This window comes from Equus przewalskii, chromosome X, assembly GCF_037783145.1.
Source record: "Equus przewalskii isolate Varuska chromosome X, EquPr2, whole genome shotgun sequence".
NCBI lineage: Eukaryota > Metazoa > Chordata > Mammalia > Perissodactyla > Equidae > Equus > Equus przewalskii.
The window spans coordinates 52,696,985-52,710,585 of record NC_091863.1 but is presented as its reverse complement, the minus strand read 5'-3'; the positions used below and the strand labels follow the sequence as shown (position 1 = coordinate 52,710,585).

The following is a 13,601-nucleotide window of genomic DNA, read 5'->3' as shown; positions in this document are numbered from 1 at the left end:
GCCAACCTGAAGTTACTGAGCCAGACTTGTGACGAGGTATCACTGGCCTTTTTGGCCCACGAGGAAGCTGAGGTTGAGAGAGAGAGAGAACAGGACTTGTTCGTTCCAGGCTACTCCATAGCACTGAAGGGATGCAAACACAGATGTGATCGCAAAGCCTGTACTCTCTCTAGCTGCTCCTCAGAGCTGGGGAATTTTAGGGCTACAGCAACATGGCAAAGACAAGCCTGCGGGAAAGACAAAATGAGGGGGCCCCTCTGTACCTGGGGATTTGCTGGTCACTGGTGCCAGACTAGAGGCTGTCTCGAGGCACTTAGACCTCTCATAGGCTGGCTTATGAGTGGAACAGCTTCCCCAAGCCTCCTGGGGCTGAGTCTCCACTCTTCATCCTTCAGCTTAGGCTGAGTGTGGCAGGGGAAGGAAGGACAGCATAACCAGGGGCATCTCTCCTTTGGGCTACTGTCAGGATGCCTGAGGGCATGCTTGTGGGCCACTCAGATCAGGGACACTGGCCAGGTCAGGGGACGGGGGATGGGGTCTTCAGTTTCCACCTAAGCCCTGGATTCTCAGAATTCCACCTCCCCACTCCCAAATCACCTCCCAAAGAGAAGAGCTGAGGCCCTCCCCGATTCCTCCTGCAGCCTCCCCTTGTGTCCTATGCCAGCAATGCTCACAACCTCTGACCCTAATACCAAGCCTGTGTTGGAACCCCTCCCCAGTCCTGCGCCCATAGTCTCAGCAAAGACAGCCACAGAGCCAGACTGCATTTCTAGTAATGTTTTATTGTTCTGCTGAGGGGTCACGTGGATCCTGCTCTCTACCTCCCCCATCTTATCTTAAGTGCCTTGCCTCCCCACCCCGAGGCTTTCCAGATCCCTGCTCCCACCCACAGATTATAGTATACTCATGATAGAATATATGTGTGTGTATATAGACGTGTGTGTATATACATATATATATATGTATATACACACACAAATACATATATATATTCTGACTGTACAGTATTTATAGGTACAAATAAAATAGGCTTAAAAATTACAACGTTGGCTGGGACCCATCCCACTCTAGTTTATTCATCTGAAAGAAAAATAAAGCACCAGTTGGCATTTGAATTTCCACATGAACCAAGATGGCTGGTGGGTGGGATAGGTCAGGTTTGGATCAAGCTCCAGCTGGCTGAGATGACACTAGGCCATTCTATCTGGCTGGCTGGCCGCCTGAGCTGGGGGCCAGGTCTCTGCTTGAGGAAGGGACTGTTATGTCAGCCTGCTACCGCAGGAGAAAGGACATGGACACAGATCTGTCTCTCCTCGCCACCATCTGCTTGTGCTCAGCCCATGCAGTGAGGGGATGAGCCTGTTTACTCTGCAGACATGGCAGCGTGTGCCCAAAGGCTACATGGGACCCCAGAGAGTGGCAGATAAAGTATGGGGCCCAAGCCAGAGGAGATTGGTTCATTGGTCTCTTGAGACCTGAGAAAGGAAGGCTCCCCCCACTCTCACATCTCAAGCTATCCCAAATCGTTGTTGCCTGTCAGTGCCCACTCTTTAAATCAGCTTCATAAAAGTCTTCATTGTATTTACACAAGTAAAACAGATCGTGCGGTTGGGGCTGCCCTGTGCTCTGCCCCTGTGCACATCCACTCCAGTCCAATTTCTCTGGAAAAGCCAGTTCAGGGCCAATGTTGGGCCTAAAGGCAGGACCAGAACTTCCTGTCCAACCTCAAAGGGACTCTAGTACCAAACAGGATGGCTTGGCCTCTCTGAATTGTGGAGATCTGGGAGCACACACTGCTGTCTACTTCCTTCCCCCTGCAGTGGAGGGCAGCCAGTAGGGCTTCAGATTGACTGGTGGCTCCATGGGCCTGGAGGGCAGTAGCATCTTCTTGCTCCTAAAATGACTCCTCTCCCCCTCTCTCTCTCTTTCTCTCTCTCTCTCTCTCTCTCTGGAGAGCAGAACACAGGTTTGAGGGTGGAATGGAGATGGAACACTGAAATTCTCTTTTCCTCCCCTGTATGTGTGGAGGAGCTTCAGGAAGTAAGGGAGGCAGCTGCAGCTGCACAGGCCTGCCTCTGCCCCTGGAATCAGCAGCTGAGAGCTGCTCTCCTCTCATTTCCCTCTTACTCCTTTGGTACCGGGGGCCCAGGTGGTGCCACCCTGGGACCAGGCCGAGGCTCACAACTTTGTCTCAGGACCAGCTGCTTGCAGGGTGGGGAAGGAGTCCCGGATCTTTGCCACTTCCATGGCACACAAGTGCCCAAAGACTTTGTTGTACCAGTCAGGAGAGCGGCCCCTGGGGAGGTAGAAACAGGCAGGCATGAGCCAGGAGTTCTCTGGAGCCCTTGCCAGGGGAAGGGGAGAAAGGACATGCTTCCAGCCCCCAGGGATCAGCGGTGTGGGGCAGAAGCAGAGGGTGCCAGGGCTGAGGGGGCCTGGTACCTGAGGTCTGCACGGCAGATGTGAGTGAGCCGGGAGCGGCCCAGGCCACAAGGCTCCATGAGGTACTGGGAAGTGAGCATCAGGGCCCGCACCCCTGACTCTGGCACAGGTTGCTCAGGATCCAGGGACTGAGAGACAAGCAAGCAACCCCCACGGGGCAGGTCAGAGCGCCACATCCTGTGGGAAAGGGAGACACACTCAGGTTCCTTGTGCCAGTTTCCACCCCACCTCCCTAGTCCCCCAGGCACGGCAGGCTGACAGCTGGAGGCCCTCACCGAAGTACCACGAAGTCACGGCAGGGATGGGGTGCCATGCTGTCGGTGACATAGTGGTACAGCTCCACACCCGGCATCAAGGCTTCCAGCACCTGGGCCCGCAGCAGATCCTCATCCCAGAGGGCTCGCTCCCGCAGAACACGGTGTAGCACCACAGCTGGAGGGGCCGCCACCTCTGTGGATGCCTTCCACACACGCAAGGGGTGCCCGTCAGGTGCCTGCAAGCCACAGGAGTGGGGACAGGGAGCAACTGTCAAGGTTGGAGAACTCCCACTCAGCTCTAGTCCTGGCCTGCCTGCACTCCAGCCCCTGGCAAAGGAAGGCTGCAGGGCTACTCTGCTGATCCTAGCCAGATCCAGACAGGCCATCCCTGTGTTCCCTGTCCTCTCTCTCCTTTCTGGATGTCTGCCTCTCTATCTGATCAAGAGCACAAAGAGATGATGAGACACACATTCTCTGAGGCCTACTAGGCTCTACCACGAAATGGGCACAGTGCTTGGAATTTCTGGAAGTGAACAGGCAGAGAAGATGGCGATAGTCCTCGAGGAACTCACCATCTAGCGCGGGAAGTAGAACATGTGCACAGCAACAAAGGCTGCTCTTTCTTGAGCCTTTTGTCTATGCCAGGCACAGGGCAAGCTTCTCACTCTGATCCTATAAGAGAGGCTTTACTATGACCGGTTTATACATGGTAAACCTCAGGCTTGCAGTCTTACTCATAATCAGGATCCAAGAAAGAACATGGCTAGTGCCAAGAGAAGGACAGAGAGAAGTCACCTCCAGCCTAGGGCATGACGAGAGGCTCTGAATGAAGGAGGAGGCATATTAAGTTGGGGCTTAACGTGGCTCGGGAAATGTAGTGCTTGGGGCAGGTCAGTCCAGGCAGGAGGACAGCAGGGGCAGAAGCACACAGGTGGAAATGTAAGGAGCTCAGTGCAACTGTGGGGCAGGAAGAGATGGCAGGTGAGGCTCTAAAAGTAGTGACATGTCTGGAGTGGGGCCTTGGGAGGGTAATTCTTACAGGTGATCCCTGAAAGAGATCCCTTAGTCTCGTTTGGTTCTCAATTCATTAGGGTACTTGCTTCACTGGCTGGCATTCTCCAAGTATCAGGCTGAGGCACAGCAAGACTAGTTGGGCAGCTCCTTCCTTTGGGATCCCTGCCCCCTCCCCCGCCTGCACCACACCCTCCCCCAGCCCCATGGCAACCATGGGCAATGTGCTGCTCACCTTCCTGCAGGCCAGCTCTGTGTGCTGGGGCCCCGGCACGCTCACCCAGCCCTTGAAGCGCTCAGCAGCATCGCGCAGCAGCTCCTGGACGCTCTCTTCCATGTAGAGGCTCAGGCTCATGCCAGCAGCTCGGGCCTGCCGCAGCTCAGCTAGGGCTGGGCCCGGAGGGCTGAGCTCGGCTGCGCTGTAGGAGCCACACAGTTGCAGCACCATGTCCTGGGGCACCTGGGAGGGCACACACACCAGGCTGGGGGCCGTGAGGAGCAGCAGAGGGTCAGGGACCCTCAGTCTTAGAGCCCATGGGGCCTGCCAGGTTCATGTTAAGTGGATGGAGAGGCCTGGCTACTGCAGTGAGGCAGATGAGAAACCTTGTAGGGGAAGAGTCAGAAGTAGGAGGATAAGGGGTATGTGTCAAGTTGGGCCCTAACCCCGCCTTGGGGTGCAAAGCTCGAGCCTGATGGTTCCCCTGGGTCTGGAAAGTAGGTACCATGGCCTGGAAGTACTCACCTGGAAAAGTTTCTTGCAGTCACTGATCATGTGTGATAGGCCCTGGGTGGCAGCCATGTTCTCAGTTAGGTCCCTTGGGCCTGGCCGGCCAACCAGGCTGCGTTTGCTCTTGATCCTGGAGAGAAGTGCCAGGAGAAGAGGATGGCCCAAAGGCACAAGACAAGATGGCTGACAAGCTGGCTTCCAGCTCCCTGGAAGCCAGCTTGCCAGTCCTGAACACAAAACAACCTGCTGCCCTTTAGAAGGAAAGCCCTTCTTCACGGCATCCAACCAGTCCTGGGCCCCTGAGGAGTCAGGCTGAACCCTGGTGGTGACGCCTGAGAACTGCAGTGCTGGCCATCAAGGGCCAAAAGTCCAACAGGGTCCAAATCTTCCCTGCCTGGCTCTGCCACACCCTGCCCTGTTTCACCTGGGTGAGGGGCTATCCTTCTTGGAGATGTTGAGGTGGAAGATGGAGGGTGCCAGGCACACTGCCAGGTTGCCGGCTGTCATCTGGTTTTCCTCAGCAGAGGCAATGTCACTTAGGAAATAGAGCAGAGTCTGCAGCACCTCTCGGTTCTCGTCAGGGAGCAGCAAGGTGGCGGCTTGTGCTGCTGCCAGCCATTGATCCTTGGGGAGGACTGTAAGGAAGGGACGGCAGAAGGGCTTCCTTATTCCCCTAGAGCCTCCAGCAGCCAGCCTCTTGCTTCCAGGAATGCAGAAGGCACAGTGATCCCAAGGGAAGCTAGTGAGAAGGGCAAAGGTGGGCCCTGGGTGCTAGATCAAGCTCTGCTCTACTGTGCAGTGTAACCTTAGGTACGTCCCTGCCTTTCCTCAGGGCCTCAGTCAATCCTTCCATATAATGGGTCGGGGCGGGGGATAAAATGTGGTCTCTCCCCAGGGGGCTTTCCAACTCTTGATAGTAAATCTTTCAATGAGCTCATGGCTGTGACTCCATTTGCCCACATCAGGTTTATCTTCCACAAGCCCTAGGATTCACGGAGGCTGAGAATGGGGCGGGTTGTTGGGGATAGGTGCAGGTGACTCACGCTGGTAGATCTGCAGGAAAGTGGTGGTGAGTTTGCTGGTGAAGATAGGCTCAGGCAGGTCCCGGAAATACTGCTTCAGCAGGTCAGCCACATCGTAGGCCGACTGGCCCTCATAGCAGACATTGTCGGGGGAGGTCTCATTCATTTGGCGCAGGTTCTGGATCCTAGACTTCACCCCAGACTTGCGGAAGATACCCACCTGGGTCCATGCAGGGGAGGGAGGGAGGGATGGGAGGGAGACTGTGAGGGCAGCCTTGCACCAGGAGTCAAGAGTGTAGGCCACCCCAGAGACTTCCAAGCCTGGCAGGCTTCCTGCTGGGCAGGGTAGGAGAGAAATGGCAAAACCAAAGAGAAGGGTTTTTATAGCTTCGGGGCCAAGGAGAAAGACAGCTTTAGTGGAGATGAGTAGGAAAAGGGGGACCTAGGCTAAGGCAGGCTCCTGGAAGATGGGGACTATAGCACCTGGGCCAGAAATAAGCTGGCACAGAGCCAGGCAGAAGGGAGCTTCGGCTCCATCTGTGCTGGGCCTTCCTGAGGACAGGAAAGGTCTCTGCTCAACCCAGGGGAAAGGTCAGAGCAGTTTCCCTCCTCAACTCCTTAGCATCGGACCTCCTCCCCAGTTCCATCTCTCTGCAGGCTCCCCGGGAGGCCTCACCTGGTCCAAGCACTGGCTGCGCAAGTAGCGCATGGCTTGCTGAATGCTCTGCGGCAGTGGCTGGCCTGTGCGCTGCACGTGGATGAGAGGTGGCACCCCAAACACGTGCTGGCCCCTGTAGTCTGGGGTCTTATTCCTTTTCATGAACTTGGGCACTGACCTGTTTGGGAGAGTAACAAGAGATCAGGGAGGGGGCAGGGTAGGCTGGGACATAGCTCAGAGACTCTGTCTGCAGTCTTGAGGGGCTCAGGAAGGGGCGAGCAGGGTAAGGAGCAGACCACATCCCAGAGGCAACATTCACTGAGCACCTGCTCTGGGTCCAGCCCTAGGGGGTCACAGAGGAACATAGGGAGCTCTGAGTCTGGTCAATTGTGTCAACAGGCAATGACAATACATGTGGCCAGGAGTAGGCCAAGAACCCGAGGGAAGACCCATGAGGGAGGGGAACTGTACCTAGCAGGTCAAGGAAGGCTTCAGAGAGGAGGTGAAAATTCAGCAGGCTCTTGAGGGACAGGTAGGTGTTGTCCCAGAGGAGAAATGGGGAAAAGGCATTTGAGACAGACAGAACAGAATGGACAAAGGCAAAGAGGCAGGAAAAAGAGCATGGCACATTCAGGGAAGGGCGACCAGTCCACTGGCCTGTATGGTGGCATTGGTTGGGAATGGCAGGCTAAAGAACCTGACAGATGGGGTGGGGCCAGAAGAGAAGGAAACTGGACCTCATTCTTTGGCAATGGAGAGCCACAGAAGGGTGTTTATCAGAGAGTGACAACTAAAGCTGTATTTTAGGACAATCTCAACGGTGGCAGCATGGAGGTTGGGATGGAGGAGGTACAGCTCAAGGACTAGGGTCCCCCACCCCCACCCCTCCTCACACACAGCACACATGCTCATCCCACGCGCATCCCCTACAGATATATGCAAGCCATCCAGAGCCATGCTGACTTCTCGGGCCACAGCCCCTCCAGCCTCCTGGCACATCCCACCACTCCATTGGCCTGTGGGCCCTGCCTGCCTACACCCACCTTCTGGGGCTGACGCTCCCAGGGCCCTGGAGAGGGGGCAGGGAGGGAGCCAAGACCTAGGTGAGCAGCTCCCCCCACCCACCATGGCCCAGGAACACTCACCAGACCCAGCCCTGTTTGTGAGGCACAGTGTACTTCTCCATGAAGGCAGTGAGCCGCAGCAGCGAGCCCTTGTGCAGGAGGTGGATCTGGCCAGCAAATTGCCGGTTGATCTCCAGCGACTCTGAGTTGAGGCTGGGCCGGTGGGAGTTCTGGAAGCTGTGCCACCGGAGCTTCCTGGTGAGGGATGAGGGGATGGAGAAGGCCAGAGGAGCAGGTTTGGGTAAACTTTAGAAAAGGTTGTGTTCCTCTGGTCCCTTTTCTCTCCCCAAAGAAAGAAAATGCAGGGAGATGGGACCACTGTCAGCATTGCTGCTGGGTCCAGGGCTGCCCAACAGTCAAGATGCTGTCAGGGAGGATGGCACAGAGCTCAGGCCCATCTAGTGCCAGCAAACAGTACCAGCCCCCTACCTCTCCAAGACTGCAGTAGAGAGGATGCTCTGAGAAACCCAGAATGGCGAAGCTAGGCATCAAAGACCATCTCCTCTAACACCCTTGATTTACACATGAGGAAACTGAAACCCAAAGAGGAGCTAAAATTTGCTCAATGCCATAGCAGAGGCAGGTCCTGAACCTAACATTCTGGATTCCCGAGTCTTGGAGTATTTCTATTTCTCTCCTGGGACTGGCTGCCTGGAGGCAATCACCCAGGCCCAAGAACCTGCTCCTGGGCCCCATAACTAAGAAACTGGCTTGAGGGTGGGGGGAGATGCAGAGAGCAGCGGGGAGAGGAGAAGGGAGGGAGAGAGGGGGAAAGGGAGAGACAGAGAGAAACAACAGAGGCCCCTGGTCTCACCCCTACCCTGAACTCCCACCTGCAGGGTCTGGTAAGTGAGGCCCCAACGCCTGAATCTCGTCGTTCACGGGGCGCTGATGCCTGGAGTCCAGCCGGGGACCCTGAGGCCTCAGCCTCGTTCATGGAGTTCCCGCTACAGTCCAGTTCGCTGGAGGAGGCCACAGTGTCAGAAATGGAGTGTCCTTCTTCCGCAGACAGGCTGGAGACAGAGGTGGGTTCCCTGCTTGAATTCGCCTCCTGCTCATTACCCTGGGCTGGGCCCAGGGCCTCTGCCTCTGCCTGTGCCAGGGACTCAGCCTCAGCTGGGGCCTGAGCCGGAGCCTGAGCTGGGACTCCTGGCTGGTCATCAGCCTGGGGCGGGGCTGAGGACTCTCTGTGGGCCAGAGCCTCGACCTGGGCCAGAGCCTCAGCCTGGCCTTCAACCTCGATTGTGGCTATTTCTACTGATGAAGCGGCCTCCTCCTCTTCTTCATCCTCTTCTTCCTCTTCCTTATCTCCAGGCCCCAGATCTGGGTACATGGCCTGAGACCAAAGCTCTACCCGTTGCTGCAGGCCCCACACATGCTGGAGGATGTCGTCTAGGTGGGCATAGCTGCCCCCAACCTCCTCATCTTCGGCGTCAGCCCCAGCCAGTACAGGTTCAGCTGGGTACAACTCAGGCATATTGTCATAGGTGCTGGCATGGCTGCCCGTGGAGCCACAGGAGCCCCGGCGCCCTTCATAGCCCCAGCGCCTACCTGGCTGCCAATCTGCCAAGCGTTGTCCATCCTCAGGACACAGGCTCTCAATGGACAGGGAGCGAGGGAATGTGCCTGGTTTGTGGTCCCTGGGGACATGCACCAGGCAGTCACCCCGGTGTACCCGCTGAGGATGCCAGAACGTGGCCACAGGCCAGGCCTCCCAGGCCCTCTGAGTCTCAGCACCAGCACCACTGGCTGAGGTGGCTGGCTGGTTCTTGACCCTGTAGAATCCAGTAGAGAGGAAGCCACGGCGACTACGGAAAGAGGAGGCTTTTGAGGCCTTCTTGGGGGTGGCTGGGCTACCCTCAGGCTCTGCTTGCCGGCTGCCACCCTTTTCCTTCCGCCTCAGAGACTCAAGGTGCTTGAGGAAGCTTCGAGAACGGTGCTTCTTGGCTTTGTCCTGGGGACTCTTTTGGCCCCGGGTAGGGCTGAGGAGGGGTCGGTCACTCGGGCTGGGTGCACGGCTTAGGGAGGGCAGAGCCGCTGGCTCAGGCGCTAGGCTCACGGTGATGGCTGGCAGGGAGGTGGCGCTAAACTCAGTGAGGATGCTCTCACAGCTGGAGGTCACTGGCAGGCCATGGCTTGGTGGGGCCAGCAGGTCAGAGGAGTCCACACGAGACCAGCATTTACTTTCTTGCTGGAAGGCCCAGTGGTTGCTGATGGTACACTGCTCTTCCTCCTCTGAGTCTTCATTCTGGGAATGGTGCCACAGGGTTAGGTCAGAGAAGTCCAGCCCACAAGCCCTTGCTTGTGTTCCACTCTCTGCCTCCAATCTCTTGGGGGACTTTGAGGCAAAGTGCCCTGTTCTCTGCTTGAGGACATGTCCTAGAGTAGGGAGCTGGCTCTGGGAGTGCCAGAGGAAACCAGGAGTCATAGACAGAGACTAGATGGATGGTAACAGTCATTTGATTAATCTAATCTCTCCCCAATTTGATTAATCTAATCCCTCCCCATTTTACAGATAGGGAAACCCAGACCCACAAATGAGAAGCCACTTGCCTAAGGTCATACAATGTCATGCAGTAAGTCAGTGACAGAGCCAGGGCTAGAATCCAGGTGTCTTGACCTCCTGTCCTCAGCAGCCTCCCAAGTCTCTAGACTATAGTCTTAGATTAGAATCACAGAATGCGAGAGCTGGAAGGAGATTTTAGATTTTCTAATTTTCTAATTTTCAAGATGGGGAAACTGAGAGAGGGGAAAGCTTGCCCAAGGTCACCGAGCAGAGAGGGGCAGAGCTACGACCAGGCCCCAGGGATCTCCTGCTTCCCGAGCCAGGGCTCTGGCAACTTGGCTGACCCACTTGGCTGCAGGCTTCAGGTAGAGAAAGCCTCAGAAGAAACCCACAAAGCCTGACTCCAGGGAAGGATGGGGTCACCAGGCCTGCATTCCAGGGCTACGTGCAGACCAAGAGTCCTCTCAGTTTCTGCAATCCCAGATTGGCAGAGTTGGAAAGGTCTTTGGAAGCTATTAATGCACCCCCCAATTCGTTATAGAGATGGGGAAAATGAACCTCAGAGGGGTTAGACTTTGTGGCGGTGAGGTTGGGGATCCTGACTTCTAAGACCACATAGGCCATGATTTTCCGACCACATTATTCTATCTCTGTGCCCTAGTCAAGGAACTTTCACTATCACAGAGCAGGTAGTGGAAGCAGATAGATTTCCCTGAGGAAGAATGATCACTAGGTCAAGTTATTAGTAAACCCAGGAGGGAGAAGTGGGCTGAGGGGGTTGGGTGAGGCCATGGGCCAGGGCACTTGTTCTCACAGTCAAACCTCTAGACCAGGCTTTCCAAAACCCAGCAGCCTCCTAGGAACCCCTACCTCTCACTCCTAGGCTAGAGCAAGGCACTGCTCCGGATACCCCAGATTCCCGGGACATCGGAGCTAGTTTTGCAAGTGATTTGTGTATGTCCTGGGTTCCCTATGGTGCCACAAGACCACAACCCTACCCTTGTCATGACTCACCTGCTTGCATTGAAAATGAACCTCCAGTTTCATCGAGGCACAATTGTTCAAGGTCATCAGCCTCCTGCAAGGAAAGGAAGCAGTGTTCATTCAAGGGTATCAACCCCCAAAGCCTGCAGGGCATAGCCTACCAAGACACTCCTAAGATGCCATCCAATACTTCACATGCCCAAGCCATCAACACTTCTCCCAAGCCCCAGTGTTCATGAAGGTTTCAGTGCCAGATATGATGCTGGGGAGATTATGGCCTCTGTCCTCCAGGAGTTTATAGATGTGGAACAAACCACTACAGAGATGGGACAGGTTCAAGAACAGAGTAGACAGAAGGCACTACAAGCACACTGAGGGTGGGTCAAGGAACTTCCATGAACAGAGGGGTTGCAGTCAGAGAAGGCTTCCTGGAGGACAGAAATGGGATTCTGAGGGAGAGAGAAACAGAGACTCTATCCTAGGCTTTAACAGGAGCTGTGACAAGGTAGAGAGGGAAATGGTCAGCAAACAGATGAGCCTGGGTGTGAGATGGGGGCACTGAGGCTGATAAGGGTCGGTCAAAGCCAGATTGTAAAGGACTTCGGGTGTCATGCTAAAAATCTTCAAACTTTCCCCAGCAGGTAGTGATACACTTTAAGCAAAGGAACACCCGCTTGGAAGCTGACTCTAGTGGCTGGATCAGGGTGAGGGCAAGGAGGGGAATACAGAGATGGAAAGGAGGAAGGCCAGTTAGGAGGCTACTGTAATGGATCCAAGAAGTTGTGGTTTGGCTTCAAACAAGGGCCAAGCCACTGTAAGTAGAGGGGGGACAAATCAGAGGAATGTTTGGGGGATCTGACTGAAGGGAGAAAAGATTCAAGGCCAGATCTTGGCTTTGTAGCTAGAGTATATGTGTGAGTGAGGGTGTCACAGACATAGAAACAGAGCGAGCAGAGTGACTGCAGCAAATGAGCTTTGTTAATAGGCCAGGCTCCTCCTCTGTTAGAGGAGACAGGGACTGCTTTCTTCCATGAGGAAGCCCCAAGCCAGGCCCTGACCTCCTGACCCTCAGCCCCCCTACCTGCGCAGGGCCCCCAAAGAGTCTTCGTCCAGAAAACTGTGGTCCTTCTTCACAGAGCCAATATCCAGGGGAAACGAACCTTCTGTACGGCAGAGAGAAGCCAAGATGAGTAAAGGGTGGTAGGTCAGAAACTCAGTGCCAGCAGCCCTTGAGCAGGAAGGGGAAGGCCAGGGAAGCAGGGAGGCAGAAAGGCAAGAACCAAGGAGAAGGAGAAAGCCCGGAGTAAAAGAGGGGCCCAGGGAGCTCAGGGTTGACTGTCCGGGAAAGGCCGAAGCGAGGCCAGGAGGGTTGAACTGGACAAGAGGACCCATCAGTCAGCGAGGCAGGTCCATAGCGGACAGCAGGCCTGAGGCCCTCGGTGGCTGCTAAGAGCCGACCTGGGCTCCTCCAGTCCCCTTTGAATCCTGGGCTGCTCAGAGAGGAAACCTTCTCTTTGGCCTAAGGTGAACTGGAGGGAGCAGAGAGGGAGAAAGGAGAGTGTGCAGCCAAACAACACCTCACTTCCCGCTATTGCTCAGAGCAGAGGAGCCCACTCCCTGGGGTTTGGCAAGGGGAAGGGAGAGAGGAAGGAGCGGGGGAAGAGGAGAGAGCATTCAGGAAATCCCATACCTCTCTGCCTTACTGGCAAAACAAGCCGACTGACTCATTTAGCTAATATTAACTGAGCACCTACTTGGTGCCAGGCACTGAGAATACAACCGTGAACAAGATAAAAATGACCCCTGCCTTCATGGAGTTTACACTCTCATAGGGGCCGAAGATAATAAACAGTGTATGAAACAGACAAGAGAATGCAGTTCTAAATGCTATGAAAGACATTAGCCACGGTGATGGGGTAAAGAGAGGCTTGTGGGGTGGGGGTACGTGTAGCGAGGTGGTCAGCAGAGGGCTTTCTGAGGTGGGGACTTCTGAGCCGAGTCCTGAAGAGTGAGAAGGGGCCAGCCGTGCAAAGAGCCTGGGAAGAGAGCTCCAGGCAGGACTAACATTAAGGCTCCAAGGAGGGAAAGAGCCTGGTATGAGCAAGTGGTGGAAAGGAGCATGGAGCAGAGTGAGCAAAGGGGAGAGGAGCGAACGGAAGTTGGGTGATGCAGTCTTGTTGGCCAGAATAAAGCGCTTGGGCTTACTTCCTGCTGAGTGTGCTGGGAAGCCAGCAGAGGAGCGATACAGTCAGAGCAGAGGAGTGACAGAGCGTGGCTTTTGGCTCACCGAGTCCCTCCAGCTGCGGTGCAGAGTAGAGGAGGGAGTGCAGGAAGGAGGCTGGCGTGCCAGGCCAGGCAAGCCATAGAGCAGTGAAGATGGCAGGAAGTGGATCAATTTAAGATATATCCTCGAGAGAAAAGGAACTTGCTAAAGGGTTAGATATGGAAAACAAAGGAAAGGAGGACTTGAGAATGATTCCTGGAGGTGGAGCTTGACTGGATGGTGGTGCCGCCAGGAGTTTGGATTTAGACCTGTTGCATCTGAGACGCCAGGCAGACATCCGACTAGATATTTGAATTGGCAGTTGAATAGATCAATCTGGAGCTTGGGAATGAGATCTGGACAGAGAAACATTTGGGAGTCACCTAAATATAGATATTACTTGTCAAGGATCTCCTGGGAAAGAAATGTCGAGAGAGAAGAAGGGCCAGGATTGAGCCCTGGGGCACCCCAACACTTAGATATCAGTTAGAGGAAGCAGAGCCAGCAAAGGAGACTGAGAGCAGCAGCCAGAGAGCCAGCCAGGAGAGGAGGATGTTCCAGAATCTGAAGTGCGTGGCCAACTGCACTGAATGCTATTGAGAGATTG

At 55.1% G+C, this 13,601-nt stretch overlaps 1 protein-coding gene across 13 annotated transcripts in view; it reads right to left on the bottom strand.

Annotated features, from left to right (window-relative positions):
* Positions 1–762: 762 nt before the first annotated feature.
* The window catches only part of STARD8 (StAR related lipid transfer domain containing 8), a 72,912-nt gene continuing 60,073 nt past the window's right edge, over positions 763–13,601 (bottom strand). For 8 of the 13 annotated variants that reach the window (XM_070605415.1, XM_070605408.1, XM_070605405.1 and 5 more), the window contains 12 exons: positions 11,813–11,894; positions 10,762–10,825; positions 8,075–9,489; positions 7,263–7,436; positions 6,136–6,295; positions 5,481–5,679; positions 4,862–5,072; positions 4,453–4,567; positions 3,946–4,170; positions 2,718–2,935; positions 2,443–2,619; positions 763–2,296 (listed from right to left, as the gene is read on the bottom strand). In XM_070605415.1, the coding sequence (XP_070461516.1) occupies positions 2,179–2,296; positions 2,443–2,619; positions 2,718–2,935; positions 3,946–4,170; positions 4,453–4,567; positions 4,862–5,072; positions 5,481–5,679; positions 6,136–6,295; positions 7,263–7,436; positions 8,075–9,489; positions 10,762–10,825; positions 11,813–11,894 (3,158 nt within the window). In that variant the 3' untranslated portion in view covers positions 763–2,178. The remainder of the gene's footprint in view (positions 2,297–2,442; positions 2,620–2,717; positions 2,936–3,945; positions 4,171–4,452; positions 4,568–4,861; positions 5,073–5,480; positions 5,680–6,135; positions 6,296–7,262; positions 7,437–8,074; positions 9,490–10,761; positions 10,826–11,812; positions 11,895–13,601) is intronic. The other 5 variants (XM_070605410.1, XM_070605413.1, XM_070605411.1 and 2 more) reach the window with 1 other exon arrangement.